Source organism: Cetorhinus maximus, chromosome 6, assembly GCF_964194155.1.
Source record: "Cetorhinus maximus chromosome 6, sCetMax3.hap1.1, whole genome shotgun sequence".
In the NCBI taxonomy this organism is placed as follows: Eukaryota; Metazoa; Chordata; class Chondrichthyes; order Lamniformes; family Cetorhinidae; genus Cetorhinus; species Cetorhinus maximus.
Window position 1 is genome coordinate 143,900,561 of NC_135884.1, and position 16,118 is coordinate 143,916,678.

General features: G+C 39.7%; 1 protein-coding gene across 5 annotated transcripts in view; it reads left to right on the forward strand.

Moving 5' to 3' along the window:
• The window catches only part of wwox (WW domain containing oxidoreductase), a 968,269-nt gene that overhangs the window by 367,588 nt on the left and 584,563 nt on the right, over positions 1-16,118 (forward strand). For 4 of the 5 annotated variants that reach the window (XM_078544626.1, XM_078544630.1, XM_078544628.1 and 1 more), the window contains exon 7: positions 3,660-3,845. The exons of the other annotated variant lie outside the window; for it this stretch is intronic. In XM_078544626.1, coding sequence (XP_078400752.1) covers positions 3,660-3,845 — 186 coding nt within the window. The remainder of the gene's footprint in view (positions 1-3,659; positions 3,846-16,118) is intronic. 5 annotated transcript variants of the gene reach the window in all.

A 16,118-nucleotide genomic window follows, 5' to 3' on the forward strand; every position in this document is an offset into this window, starting at 1 on the left:
ATTGATGCTTGACTGGCAGCCAGGTATGTGTGTTTGGAAGTCAAAGAATCCACTTAACAATTATCTTAGGAACCAAAGGAATTTGAATCCAAGCCCTGCTGAGATTTTAATTTTGGGTTGAATTTTATGTCAATTGAAACTGAGAAAAACAAATTTGACATAAAGCAAGTGTTGCTTCTGATCTAGAAAGATTGAAAGTACAAATTTGGCAAAATGAAATGGTTCAACATTTTAGACTTCCATAATTCTGCAAGTGGATTACAAGGTAAAGATGGGATTTAGTGAGGTTCTTGTAACTCTGTTGGAATGAACAAAGCTGACCATTTTCATTGATCCTTTTTAATCGCTGCAGCAAATCTTTTTATTTTTTGCTGCAGTCGGACCGACAATGGCAGACTTCTGCAGAATTTGAATTGTTCAGCATAATATTAATAACAATAAAAATCTGAAATTGAAGTCCTACATTTATGTCCGCAAATTAAATGCTTCATTTTGTTCTAGTTGTAAAATTACCATTATGGAAAATATAGTACTGTTCTTATCAAATGTTCATAAATTTTTAAAGGACCCTTGGGTTGTTAGGATTTCTCAGAGATCCACATTTTGCTATTTCTTGTAGCTACTTTGAAGCAAATTACATTAGGGCAATAATTTTATCTTAAGTGAATAAATTCAGCTAAAATACATTTTTTGCTATGTTGTGCTTGGTTTAGTTTATAAAAATGGAAAAGACGGGTAAATTTATGTCACAACTGGGGATTTAAGAAGAAGAATTGTGGAATAAATTTGTTCCATGAATACTGAATAACAGTTGTATTCATAATGATGAGATCTATACTGTGAGTTGCTTCTTCTCTCCTCTCCCACCTTTCTCATGAGTCCCAGTTGTTTACTCACAAACCTTGAACTGCACGACACAACTGAGGTACACGAGCTGCTGAAGAATTGACCGTTGATCTCACTTATTGCATTCTCGACGATGCTTGAACTCCAAGTGAACCACAAAGCCCACCAAATGCCACAGACTGATTCCTCCTTGTGTTCTTGGAATGAATGCCTATGCCCTCTACAGGAGAAATCCAACGCTACTGATAGCTGCAATACGTTTCAAATATATCTTAAAATACTGCAAGCGTGAACATGTCAGTATTTAAAATTTTTGGAATAGTTGCACTTTAAATAGTGCCTAATAATTTTATTTATTGTTGCATTTTCAAAATTAAGGGGAAAGAAAGCAAAATCCTTGGTTACTTTAAACATGAAAAATGTCACAATTCATCCAAAATACCACTCAAATATTGAAAGGATTGTTTGGAATGACATTTAAATTTTCGCAGAGTAAACATCCTCATGACCACACCCTCTGAGGGAAGAGAAGAAATATAAAATGTACAGACTTGTACACAGTTTAACAACATAATAGTTGTGTTTTTTTTCCATCATCTTCTGTGTGCAGTGCAGTGAAATCTTGATTGATAGCCTCAATTATGACCTGCTGAGAAGTAAAGTGATAGCTTGAAATAAAATTCCGTATAGTTTACATGTTCAGATCTCAAAACAGTCACAATGTTTATGCCATTTTTTCTGGAATGAGATAGTTTAAAAAAAACTTTGTATCTTGCAAACTTTATAGTTTTCTTTTAAGAGTTCATGGGTTCTTTACAAAAAGTTTAAAATGTCTTGAATGCTGAGAGTTGCACTGAAATTTCAACACAGAAATAGGCCGTCCTGACCAAGGTCTTTGGCGCATCCCCTCCACCATGTGCTTCGTCTATTCCTATGTTGCTACGAATTGTGATATTGGCCTGGGTTTTGAGACCAGTGGCGGTGACAGCACTTGGTGTTGACCTTGAAGGAAGCTGGCCACAAAGACCTTGGGGAGAATTTTGACGGGCCACGCACGCCGACGTGTAAAATGACACGCAGTGATGTTGGGCGTGAGTCCGGACATCACCGCGTGTCATTCAGATCTTCCATTCGGCAGGCGCATGGCGGCTTAACTGTCAAAGGCCTGTTAAGGCCATTAATAAACTAATTAGACTAATTCTCAACGCTGCCCGTCCAACCTTAAGGTTGGCGGGCAGGCGAAGAGCTTAAGCGGCCTTCGCGTTTTTCGTGAAACCTCATCCAGGGGCAGGATGAGGTTTCATGAAGGTTTTATTAAATTAATTTTTAAAATTTTGACAATTCATAAACATGTCCCAGCTCATGTGACACTGTCACATATGGGGGCATGTCTGAATAATTTTAATCTTTCTTTTTTTCAAACTTTAAAACTGAACTTAATCTCCCCGAGGCAGCTCCGTGCCCCAGAGGGAATTCTGCGCTCTTTCGCGCACATGCGCGAAAGAGCGCAGGCCCTGACTCTCCCTCCTCACCCCGCCCGCACAGGTAGCGCTGAGTGCTACTGGGTGCACGTCACGCTGGACAGGCCTTAATTGGCCCGCCCATGTAAAATGGCTGCATGCAGACGATCACGGGCAGTGATCAGCTCCGCGCCCACTCCCGACCGGCCCGCCCAACAGGCAGAAGATTCTGCCCCTTGTGATCTCTGTGGCATGGATTTCACCTTACCCAACATTAATTTCACTCCGGCTTCAGTTGTATTGGATCTCTGGCATCCAGCACAGTAATGTCATCAGGCAGGCTAAACGCCCATTTGAGCAATAATTTTATTTTGAGTGAATAAATTCAGATTAAATACATTTTTTGCTGTGTTGTGCCTGGGTTAGTTTATAAAAACGGAGAGGATGGGTAAATTTATGTTACAACTGGGGATTTAAAAAGAGGAATTGTGGAATAAATTTGCTGGATACCAGAGATCCCATACAGCTGACGCTGGAGCGAAATCAATGCCGGGTAAGGTGAAATCTATGCCACAGAGATCACACAGTCTTTGTGGCCAGCTTTCTTCAAGGTCAACACCAAGTGCTGTCACTTCACCACTGGTCTCAAAACCCAGGCCAATATCACAATTCGTGGCAACATGGGAATAGACGAAGCACATCAAGCAGGCTAAACACGTAATTACACTGAAGAATTTTCAGACACAGTGCAAACCAGCAAGTATCAAGCAAAATTTACTATTTACTTATCATTTAAGAGAAAATGAAATAAGGGACATAAGATAGAGACAAAAATATTGTAAGCAAACTGCAGAACTTTTTTTCATTACTTTAAAAATCTATGAAATTATCATGGAATGATGAAATTTGACACTCCTCTTATTTAATTAGTTTCTTTCAGGGACAGAGAGGTTGCTCATAAGTCATTATGACATAGTAAGGCAGTAAGATGAGGAATAATTTCTTCATAGGTTTTTGCAGTGAAAATAATAGCATGAAAGTGGAAGTTTATGGCAATTCAGTGATTTCTAATTGATTAGCAACTGGGAGGATTTCAACAGCACAGTATATGGAGGAGCAGAAAATCACTGACAGCAGTGTCTGGATTTCTGCATTTAACTGCCCATATGCAGATGCCAGAAGTTGCTGTCAGTTTTACAGAGAAATGACGGTGAGTGTTGACAGTTTTGCTGCCACTAAACCAGCAAAATCTAGGCTGTCTCTTCTTCAGTCCACAGCCTCATTAAAAACAAAAGCTTCCTCTTGCTCTCTGTCCTAAATATTTAGAATACTTGTGTTCTGTACTTTCTGCAGACCCCTTCACCTATTGATCTGCAATGCCGGTGTGTTTGGTTCCCCATGGCAATTGACAGAGGATGGCCTAGAGACCACTTTTCAAGTCAACCACTTGGGCCATTTCTACCTGGTACAATTACTTCAGGATGTTCTACGCCGTTCAGTACCTTCAAGAGTGATTATTGTATCCTCTGAATCACACAGGTTAGTGGTCACCAGTTCAAGTTTTGCAGCACTCTATCAATTTTTTGTCAGATTCTGTTTTCAATTTTATTTGACTCCCCAGAGATTTTGAAATATTTTATCTTGCCTTTATAAGTGAACTGAGGTGGCTCCCTAGTTAGTTTTCAGTTTCGAAAGCCAAATAGTATTGGCATTGCCAAAACCAGCTTGCACTTCCTGGTTTGCAAATTGCTTTGATGTTTGTTGATATTGCATCATTATGTAAGTGTAATACTATCAATACATTTGAAACCCGTGTGCACGCAACAATTTGTAACATTTATCAGCATTGAAAAATATTTAATTCATCACCCTTATGAGGAACATCCAATATTTCTCATTGAATTCACTTGCTGCAGATTAAGACACTTTGCTCCATTTGTGGGCTTCTAAACACATTCAGGAAACCCCATTTACATGTTGGTCTGCGATCTGTAGTTTGTCTGTAAAAGTCTTAGTCTCTGTGGGTTTCTCTTCATCAGCTCAAGTACGATCTGCCCTGACAGCGCTAGCAACAGTCTGTTTACACACCAACTGCATTATCTCAGCAAATATTAGACATCATCTCCTTGTGATGCTAAAGTTGGTGCGTAAGTGCACCCTAAATATTGTGTAATACTTATTTGTAACATTAAACCGTTATCCCAAAAGAACTACCATAGAAATTAATTTTTCTTTGTGGTCCCAGTGTGCATAAAGGTTTAATAAAAGCCAGAGACTTGCACTCAAAATTATACTTGAATGTGTGTTATACCTAAAGTGAAAGTTTTGTAAAAAAAAACCTGCTCCACGTTCTAATTGTAAAAAGCTATTGTTTTACTAATCTGACCACTTATTTATATATTTCAAAAATTTTTGATTTTGAAACAAAATATACATCGTAAATAATAAAATAATAATCGAAGAATTTGGTTAGGTTGCTGTTCCTGTTGGTGTTAGTTACTGTAAATGCTTTCTATTGCTGGACTTTGTAACTTGTCAGCCTGTTTCCTCAATATTATTATGTTACAGAAATAATAATCAAGAATGTACAGAAAAAAAACAAATATCTCTCTATTTCTGAATTTTTTTTTAAAAAGATAAAGCTCTTGTGAGTTTTAGTAAATTGCTTTATAGAAGCATGATAAACATCAAATCTTCCAAATCTGCATGAGTTTCAATTTTATTGAAAGTGTTAGGGTCCATCATTAGGTGCCAAAGGATTTAGCCTGTACCCTATAATTTTCATTATTAAATTTGTTGGTTAAACCCTGCTGTGCAGTACGTCTTTGAGACTAGGCCAGCAGCATCCTTAGCTAGGAAACAGCTTTCTCCTTCAACCTTGTAATCCCAAGACACCTTCCAGCTGGTGGTTCAGAAGTAATGATTGGTTACTGTGTACCACGTAGTCACTGAGTTTTAAACCTTATGATCCTTCTTCAGTCACAACCAAGAAGTCCTCTCTGCTACATTAGGCATTCTGTTAATGGATGACCTCCTATTTCTACCCATCAATCCTCATATCCCTGGGTCACAGCACACTTGACTGTGCACTATATCCACATCTCTAGGTAGACATTATAATTGCCAGCCATTCTTCCAGTGCATTCCCTTCAGCTCTGCGTGCTTATTGATCTTGCTTCTAGTGGGCTAGATCAGTTGTTTCTCTTGAGCTTCTATGAACTGCACCATGATGACCTCTTCAGTTTCACTCGACCACTAAATTTCTGTCTGATCTCTGCGTTGCAATAACTACCCTCACGGGAAAAACATCCTCTAAATCCACTCTTATCTTCTAGTATTGTGTTGTTGATAAAATATCTTTATGGCACTTATATAAGTGGAATTTGTTAAGAAGAGATACTGCAGAGTTAGCAATCTTTACCTAGCCCAAAACTGGACAATGCAGGAGCTTAGGGGTCGAGTTAATTTGAGCTTATTTTATACACTTTGGCGGTGAAATTCGGCTCCTTAGCACCCATTTTTTCTGTACTATGAGTGCAGTTTGGCCTCCAAAATGGCATCTGCAGTGCTTCCTCACACTTCTGGTGCGAGCTGTGCCGGAGGCTATTTTGGAGAAGGCGTTGGTGTGCACACAGGAATCAAATGCCTGAAATATGCAGAGTAGGCAGACTGTGACAGTGCTGCTGTTTTGGAGCTCTACTCTCTAGCTAAAACCCACTCTTAAGCTTGCACAGCTGCCCATGCGTTCAGCAGTAGGACTGCCCCTTCCACCTCCAGCAGTGTTATTAAAATGGACCATCATCTATTTTTTGCTGATTGGTTTCTGCTCTGCTTGTAGAAGTGTTTGGTAGTTTCTAGCATTGTTTAAAGTTGCTGAAGTCCATAGGTAGTGATTTGGCATATGCTCAATGCCTTTGTCCTGATCTCAGTGATTTTGCACAAAATGTGATAGAACAGATCATTGGGGCACTTGAACAACACTTCCGATGCCTAGACTGCTCTGGAAGAGTTCTGCAGCACTCAGAAAAGCACGTGTCAAGATTCGTTGCTGTTTGCTATATGGTGACCAGTTGAGGAAGAAGAAGAAAGCAGGGGACCAACACAGCCCCTTTCTGGACTCAAAACATTTATTTTGTTTCTCTCTCCATGGATGCTACCAGCCCTGCTGAGTTTTTCCAGCACTTTCTGTGTTTATTACAACTCCTTTCTGACCAGACTGTCCATGATCGACTCATCTGGCTGCAATATCAGTAAGCACAACCCCAATTCCCCATTCACCAGCAATCTAACATGTTACCCCCCTCTCTGTTACTGACCAACACAGTGTTTGCTTGGCCACAATGCTGATTTAAAAGACACCACAAAATAAATATTTCAAATCGAATTTATAAATCAACTTTACAAATCAAATTATTCCATATTGCAAACAAACATCGGCTAACCAACTGTATAAAAACAAGAAATAGTAGCAGGAATAGACTATATGGCCCCTCAAGCTTGCGCTGGCATTCAGTATAATTATGACTGGTCTTCTGCCTCAACTCCACTCTCTCACCCATTCCCAATATTCTTTGATTCCTGAGAGATCAAAAATCTGTCAATCTAAGCTTTGGATATGCTAAATGATGGAGCATCTACCCTCTCAGGTAGAGAATTCCAAAGATTCATAATCCTCCGAGTGAGCCTTCTCACCTCAGTCCTAACCGCCCCTCATCCCAGAAGTTGCTGTCAGATTTCTTCTATTATAACGATGAGTGCTGCTAACCTCACCCATTATTCTTGGTGAAGATGCTGGACTATTAATTTTTCCTTCTGAATGTTAAGGTGTAAGTCAGGAAAATGATTTAGTATATGGGTTGGGGATAGGGCCCTAATTCATACACGTGTTTTCTGCAAAATAAATCAAAAGCAAATGTTATTTGCAATTTTGTTTCCACATATATGTCTATTCAAATCCCTCCTCCCACATAGCATATGCATATCTGAAGAAAACTATGTGTCTGGGTGGTCACAACAGCTATTTATCATACTCTCAGCTGTGTTGTTCCACCTGCTTCATCCATGGACTATTTGGGGAGGGAGGAAAATTGTCATCATAGTCGCACATATTATAATGTACCCCCACCCCCAACCCAAAAATACTTAGTCTTCGGGGCGGGTTGTGCACAATTATTCTTTGCGATGAATCTTTAACAAACATTGTGAAAAGATGAGAGTGTTTTGAAACTAAAAGACCAGAAATGACTCTGTCTCCTGTTAAGAAACTGAAATTTTCAATGTAAATATGTATGCAAGTGCACTACAAGGTCAGAATCATGAACATTTAGGTAGTAGTGTAGTATTGTGCTAAATTACTTTCAATTGTGCAACTGGGACAAGTTAGTTTCCATATGTAACTGCAACGTGCCTATCTGCACCATTGTGACCGCAATTACAGTTTTCTTCCAATGCTCAGGCCAGTTGGTTCAAAGGTGAGAAATTGATTTTGGCTTTGTACGGAATAAAGATTGATTAAATCAGAATGGCATGACCTTTATTGATTTGTTGTTTGACAATCAGTACAGCTTGCCAGGAACCACTTGAGGTTACTGTAGCATGAGAAAAAAATGCAATTAAATACTGCTTCGATGAAAATCAAGCATGAGAAGTTCAAGCATTGCATCTCTTGTAGATCAGCTCTGAATTTTTTTTTTAACTGAAGTATTACTATTAAGGAAAGTACTTTTAGGAATAAATATTAAAAAGCTAAAGAACTGAGCACAAGAGTGTCATAGGTTACATTGGGTCAAGGAGCCAATGATTGATGAGCAATTTCAAGTTCCAACTTGCAAATCCTAGGCACCTTAGCTAAAAATATATTCAAGTTTGTCATTAAAGCAGTACTAGAAAATGGTTTCTGCAATTCTAATATTTCAAATTCTATTTTCTCAATTTATCTTACATACATATGTGATCATTCAGGATTATATAATTGCACTTAATCATCAAATTTTTGTTCTTTTTTTAAAAAAATCATCATTAATTGTACAGAAAAAGTTTAAACTGCAAAAATAATGAGTTTGTAGCATTAGGTTCCTATATTTTCATCTTGAAAGGAACAGAAACTTTGGGCACCTCTGAGCTATTGAAAAAGTCTGGATAGATTCTGGAAATTTTTGAAGTATGATTGCAGGATTTTACAAAAATGCAGGTACTATTTATTCCTGTGATCAACATAGGCATAATTCTTTCTCAGTGCACATTCTTGCATTCTTTTGTTTTATAATTTTACCTGTAGTAAGTATGATCATTATGTGTTCTAATCATATCCTGCTTGCATAAGTCTCTATCAGAGGAGTAAGTTCATTATTTTTGTCATTTATCTCAACAGTTTATTGGAGTTTTGAACTTGATGTTTATCGAGACTGACATTGTAATAATCCTCACTGATATTTATACCTTTTAAAAGGTGAGGCGTTAAGTTCGGGGCGTCATTTTTCATAATCCTTTTCGGTTTGTTATAATGTTTGTTTCGAACAGACTCTAGAAAAATAGGATGCCATTGAATGATGGTTGGGACCCTGGGACATCTGAAAATTTCAGACCAGCATCTTCCAGAAGTTTACCAAAGAATAGCAAATCTGCTAACCTAACTTTCCGTGAGGCTGAGAGATCTTTTAATGCCAGTATAGTCCGAAGAGGTTTTATAACAAAAATGAAGTAACTTTATGCTAGTGCTGTGATTTGTACCATTTACACATTTAGATGGCCTGAAGAATATAATTTGGAAACGCCTCATAACAAATAAGCTAAACAAGGTGGCTAATCACAGGATATAAAACGTCAGTTGGCTCCATACACATGTCTGATTCAAAGGCAGTGCAATATCTCCATTATGCATCTCAACAACAATATTAATATACGTGACAACCCTGGCTAGATTGAAATGAGTACTTTGGCTCTTTGTAGAGTGCTGTGTTCTGTAAAATTTCTATGTTTCTTTAAAAAAGAATCACACAATATGCGGTGCTTGTCATGTTCTCGATTATCTCTCCAGTAATTAAAAGCATGGAAAGGAAATAGTCACATTGAAATGGGGAAGATCTTGGTAATCAAGGATGAATGAGATCCATGTCTTCAGAATTCTCAAGGGTGTGGGAAAAAATGACTCATTTGATTTTTGTTTTCAGAAATCTCTTAGGACGACTTAGAGCTTGAATAGTGTACGTAATCAAGTAATGAATTAATTTACTTATTCATTGAACTCTGGTTTCAATGTCAATAGATTCCAGCACTCAATATGGTATTGGGTGTCTTAAATAAAGTTACTGAAAGTTGAAGCTGGACAGAAAAATGGCAAGACCTACTTGTCTGCTTTGGTGGTCCCTTGCTATTGTTACAAATATGAGGTTTATAAGATAATGGGCCAGAACCTCCTTGGAGTGACAATCACAGTTGGATTGCCATGCTGCTCATATTTACTTATATGGCAAGGCAGCTGCACCTTTCTCACCTGACCTTCCAACTCAGGCCGGATGAGAATAGTGCAGTGCAGCTGTTCAGGAATTCTCTCAGTTGAGTGCAGCAGAGTTGGGGGATAGGAAGCCACACCTCCCTTTTACGGCACTAGCTGCCGTAAAGCAGGTAAGTTTGAATGTCCAGCCATTCTGAGAAGTTGGGGGGGTGCTGGAGGGGGAGCGGGGAGGTGTATGGGTATGGGCCTATTGGACTATTACTATAGTTACCCAGGAGTTAGAAGTGGCTTTAATTCTTCTAACTTTCCCTGGGTAACTATCCTGGTAAGATAGTTGAAACCATCTAAAGTCTCCAATTTAAATCGGAGTATTGGATGGTTCTCAGTGCAGGGTAATTGACTATCAGAACTTCTCCGGCAATTCCCATGCAATCCTTGCGTGTGGCTACTTGCGTGGTCGGGGGGGTCCCCCAGTGGATCTTGCGGGGGTATTGCCTGGTTACGATTCGCCAGGGATCAGAAGTTATCAGCCCATGTTTCAGTACTGTGTCTTTAATTTTGAGAAAAATTAAGGCGGTTATGTGCTGTTCTGAGGCCTGCCTGACAGCAGGCCTGGGTGACATGGCTGTTACAGATTAAAGGGAGGGCCGGGTTTTTTTGCTGGAAGGGTGTAATGTGCTCACACTTGGAGACAATGGCAGCATCATTGTTTACTGTGGGTGGACTGAGAGTCTTCAAAGTCCCAGGAAGGTGTTGAGAACATTGGGTTGAAAGCTGTTATGCTTTAAAACTGTCCATTTTCTTTCAAGATAAAAGAGAGTTGGGATCTCAAGGATAGCTAATCACCATTTCCACCTGGATACAATGCCCATGTGATTCACATTGTTTGGAGATGAGCTTTGAGAGGTGATGGGTTTCTAACATATTCCTCAAACTCAAAGACATATTTAGCCTGCTAGTATCTGGGAGAGGGTTCACCACAGAAGAATGCGGGTGGGAGCTTGTGCTCGATTTGATAACACCAAATTTGTGAGAATTTGAAATGAGGCTGAAAGATTCACCTAGTTTGTGCTAGAGGGAGGATCACTCGGAAAACCCCTCGGTGTGAAAGACAATTCTGGGGTTAAAGATTACGAACTTGGAAAAGGAAAGGAATGGAAGTAAACCTTTGGAAGCTAAGAATCACTTTGGACTGGGCCTAGGGAAAACCGAATGACTACTTAAGGGACAAAGTATAGTAAAAAAAAAGCAAAGTATACCCGTGATGTTTGCTTTTTGGTTGTATTATAAATTAAAGGGGAAAGTACAGTTCTGTAGCTTGAAGAATAAGTTGCCTACAACAAGTGTTTAGCCAATAGTGCTTTTAGTCTTAAAAGTCTTAGAACGTGGAAGCTTGTCATGTCATTCTTTAATCCAGCAACTGGAAGTTCGAGTCTTTTTTTTGTTATCGGTCTCTATGTCATCATAACACAGTTTTCCCTAAAGAAGTGAAAATAATTCACCTAAATTTAAAATAATTTTTCTAAAAGATGATTATTGCCTCGATGCAGGTGCATGATCAGCAATGTGGGATATGATTTATGCCTCAAAAGTGAGGTGACATGACAAAAATAATTTTTGATCTATGGTTAGTGTTCCACTCCTGGCTATAAATTGTATTCTAATTTACCACATTGGAGAAGTTAATGCAATTAAAATGGAGGGAAAAAAATCAACTGAGTGGCTTGCTGGACCACTTCAGAAAGATGATAAAAGTCAACCACGTTGGTGTAGGACTGAAATCACATATAGGTCAGACTGCGAATTTTTACAACAATCTGATTGTTTCACGGTCAGTCTTACTAATGTATATTTTTAGGGGGCGCAGTTTAAGAATAAGATGTCTCCCTTTTAAGGTGGAGATGAGAAGAATTTGTTTTCTATCAGAAGGGCTATTAGCCTGTGGAATTCTCTTTCCCAGAAAGCAGTGCGGGCTGGGTCATTCAATTTATTCAAGGCTGTGTTTGATTCATTGTTTATAGGCAAGGGAGTCGAGGGTTATGGGGGGCAGACAGGAAAGCAGAGCTGAGACCACAACCAGATCAGCCATGATTTTATCGAGTGATAGAGCAGGCTCAAAGGGCCAAATGGCCTACTCCTGCTCCTAAGTCTTAAATTCCTATGTTTTTGTTTCTCTATCCAGATTTTTAAAAACCATTCAATAGTGCAGTTTCTTCTATATTGAGGAGGCCAATCATGGGTTTGCTATGCAGACCTGACCTGCTGAGTGTTTCCAGCATTATTCAAAATTATTGGGCTTTTATGGACTTCCCTAACTGCATTTTAGACTAACGGTCTGAGCTACAATGTAGTATTATTGTACAGCATTCTCCAACAATATTGGTAGTAGTAGACATTTTATGACTGCATGAAACTTGCTTTAGAAACTTGTAATGCAAGAAATTGAAGACGGATTGTGGGTAATTTCTACAGAATGGTGTAAATTTTACAATGGGCTGGATTTTATGCGGCCTCTCTTGGCAGGAACCATGCTGGCCGGGCCCACTTAATCGTGGGAGAGGCCCCAGGTCATGCTTCCTCGTGGTGGGAAAATGTCCCCCGATTAATTTGGAGGGTGGAAGGGACTAAACCAGGATTCCTGGTCACCGGCGGCAGGCTATCAATTTGGTTCATTAATGAGCCAATTGACACCCATTATTCCTGAACTATTTACTGGTGGCTCAGGGATTAAATATAGGCTACAGGGGACTCCCGTGCCCTCAGAAGGCCGTCCAGTAAAACCTGTCAGGTTTGCCAGCAGCGTAACGGGGGGAGGGGGAATCCCTCATTATCAGGCACTTTCTGTCCAATTGAGGCATCTGGCATGGGTCAGGGGGAGGCCACTGAAAGCCACCACTCAGCCCTTCCGCCAATCCTCCTCCCACCCGCCCTCTCCCATGGCTTCTACCCCCTGATCCCCATTCCGCTTTCACTCACCTGTGGTCTGGGGTCCCTATGTGATTCTGGATCTCAAGCAGTGCAGTGCGCATGCTGCCAGCAATGATGAACTGGCAGCTCTTGGCTGGCAGGATTTCTTTTGCTGGGGCCTCAATCATGGAGAAGGCCCAACCGTGGCCAGTTAAGTACCTGAAGGGCACTTCATTCTTTTGGGCCTCTCCCACTGAACCACCGGGGGTTCCCCACCCAGACTCCACTTGGCCTGACAAAATCTCAGCCAGTCAGACAGAATATTATTGTTGGGATATTAAGGGTATTAATGCCATTTGGTGCACATAGGTCAAGCTCAGCACTAAATGATGATAGACAGTAAAGTGAAAACATTATTCAGCGGGTTATGAGAATCAATTTAATTGAGTTTAGCAATTACATATTCTGATATTTCAAAACCATTATGACATAAGGCACACTTAGACTAATTTTACCACCACTATAGATCTAAGCCTAAGATGTTGGATCTTTAAAAATTCTAGCACAGTTTATAATTCAAAACAAATGAATTAAGCTTATTGATGCAATGTAATGCAAAATGAAATGTTATTGAATTTCCTAATGTGTTACAAATCTATTTTTGTATTAGGTTAAATTACTGCAGTGTTTTTGACACTTGGGTTGGGGGTGAAAGGGTTGAAGAAATTGCAGGCTAGATGGCCGACCATTATCAGGAAAAGGTAGAAAATCCAGATTTTATATATATAAAATAAATGTATAAAAAGTATTTCAAGGGACGATTTAAATGAAAGAATTAATAAGAGTGAGACCCAAGTGGTCAAAGGACACCAGGTTACAGAATCGCAGCAAAGAGGTTGGTTAGGCAGTGTGCTGCAGGAATTCAGTCCACATGAAATGGGAGGAGAGAATTGGCTTGAAAGAGAAAAGAGGACATTGGGCAATAAAGTGATAAAAATGTAACAGTTTAATAAAAGTACCCCTTACATTTTTATGAGTATATAAATATAATATCTCTGTTGTAGTAGGAAATACATATGTAAATATGTAGTTAAACCCCAATATGAGATGAGTTTCAGGATGGCACTGTTAGTGCTTTTTACAGAGAGAGTTTTTGTGTGACACAACTGATCAACTGATTGTGGACATCTTCAAATGCATCTATTTCCTCCCTGATCATTACGGGGTAATTTTAACCTAACTGGCCAGATGCCCATTGTACATACCGCCCCATTTTATTCTTTGCCCTGTTTCACACTCTGCCCCCTTTTAATCTCCACTGACTTCAGCCAAGAGAAAAATCACCCATTGTTTAAAATGGGTAGCCGACTCATCTGCTCTAAAGTAAATCGCTAGATTGACAGACATCCGCTTTACTTCCACTTCAGGTAGTAAATTTTAATAGCCAACTGGATTTTGGTTTAAGTTATCTTCATAACAGCTCAATTGCAGATGTTACAGAGATATGGATAGGAAACTGCTAAATTTCTTCTGGATGTGCTTATGGTTGAAAATTGTGTCCATTAGGTGAAAGAGAACAAGGTATGGTTTCCAGCTGACATACACTGTTCTGTTTTTCAAACAGTTGCAATCTGAAGCTGTTGACATTTTTCTCCTTACTGGAGGGAGATCTTATTGGTGTGAATAGAGTTGTCTCAGAGAGGTGAAGAGATAGACACATGGAAATCTGTTTTCAGGAACCTTATGCTCCTCCTACCTTTGAGCATATTGACCTGGAGGAGATAAAGAATGAGGATATTATTTAAAAAGAAAAGTTAACCAAAGAATAGGCTCATTATCTGTGTATCTTACCTGTGCTGTGTACCTTGTAAAGTTTTTGATGACTTTGTCTTTTTAGCACTCCACTAGTTATGTGATGTTAATGAGGAATGAGACATGTCAGAAAAAGCTCACCAGGGAAAAAGTAATAGGAATACTAATGGGACTTAAGGCTGACAAGTCCCCATCTCCCCATGACATTTAATGGCATTATCATCACTGAATCCCCATATGTCAACATCCTGGGGGTTACCATTGACCAGAAACTAAACTGGACCAGCTATATAAAAAATACTGTAGCTACAAGAGTAGGTCGGAGGCTGGGAATTCTGTGGAGAGTAACTCACATCCTGACTCCCCAAAGCCTGTCCACCTTCTACAAGGCATAAGTCAGGAGTGTGATAGAATACTCTGTATTTGCCTGGATGAGTGCAGCTCCAACAATAACACCCAAGAAGCTTAACATCATCCAGGACAAAGCAGCCCGTTTGATTGGAACCGCATCCACCACCTTAAACATTCACTCCCTCCACCACTGATGCACAGTGGTAGCAATGTTTACAATCTACAAGATGCACTCACCAATGATTCTTCAACAGCATCATGCAAACCCATGACCCCTGCCAGCTTGAAGGACAAGGGCAGCAGATGAGGGGAACACCACAACCTGTAAGTTCCACTCCAAGCAATACACCATCCTGACTTTGGAGCTCTATCGTCTTTCTTTCATTGTCATTGGGTCAAAATCCTGAAACTCTCTTGCATACAGCGCTGTGGGTGTACCTGCACCAGATGGCCTGCAGAGGTTCAAGAAGGTGGCTCACCACCACCTGCTCGAGGGCAATTACGGATTGACAATAAATGCTGGCCTAGCCAGCGACTCCACATGCCATGAAAGAATAAAAAACAATACTCATTGGAGTTTAGAAGAATGAGAGGTGATCTTCTTGAAAAATGTAAGATTCTGAGGGAGCTTGACAGGCTAGATGCTGAGAGGATATTTACCCTCATTGAGGAATCTAGAACTGGGGGCCACAGTTTCAAATTAAAGGGTCTCCAATTCAAGGTGGAGATGTGGATTTTTTTTTCTCTCAGAGGGTCGTTACTATGTGGAATTCTCTCCCCCAGCAATATATTCAAGTTTGAGTTAGACAGATTTTTATTGACAAGGGAGTACAGGATTATGGGGACAGGCAGGAAAGTGGCGTTAAGGCAACAGTCAGATCAGCCATGATGTTATTGAATGGCTGAGCAGGCTTGAAGGGCTGAATGGTTTACTCCAGCTCCTAATACTTATGTTCTTATGTCAGATGATTCATTTTAAAAACAATGACAGGAACAACTAAAATAATCTGCTGAGAGACTTAGGAATGGAGTATTGTGTTTCCATTTGATTTTCTTAATGATGGGTCTTTCCCCATACTACACACTTTGAACTAGATTACTCTTTTTGAAAATATCTTGGAAATGTTATACAACTGTTGTCCTTTATATTATTCAGTAATTCCTTCTTCAATAGAGTCTCAAGAGGGAGGCCGTTACTTGGGAGGAAATCAGTGAGGTGCAGAAGTCAGTGGTGCTTTGACAGTGAGATGCAAATGGAGCCAAGTATTCTTGTAATCAAAGAACAAATA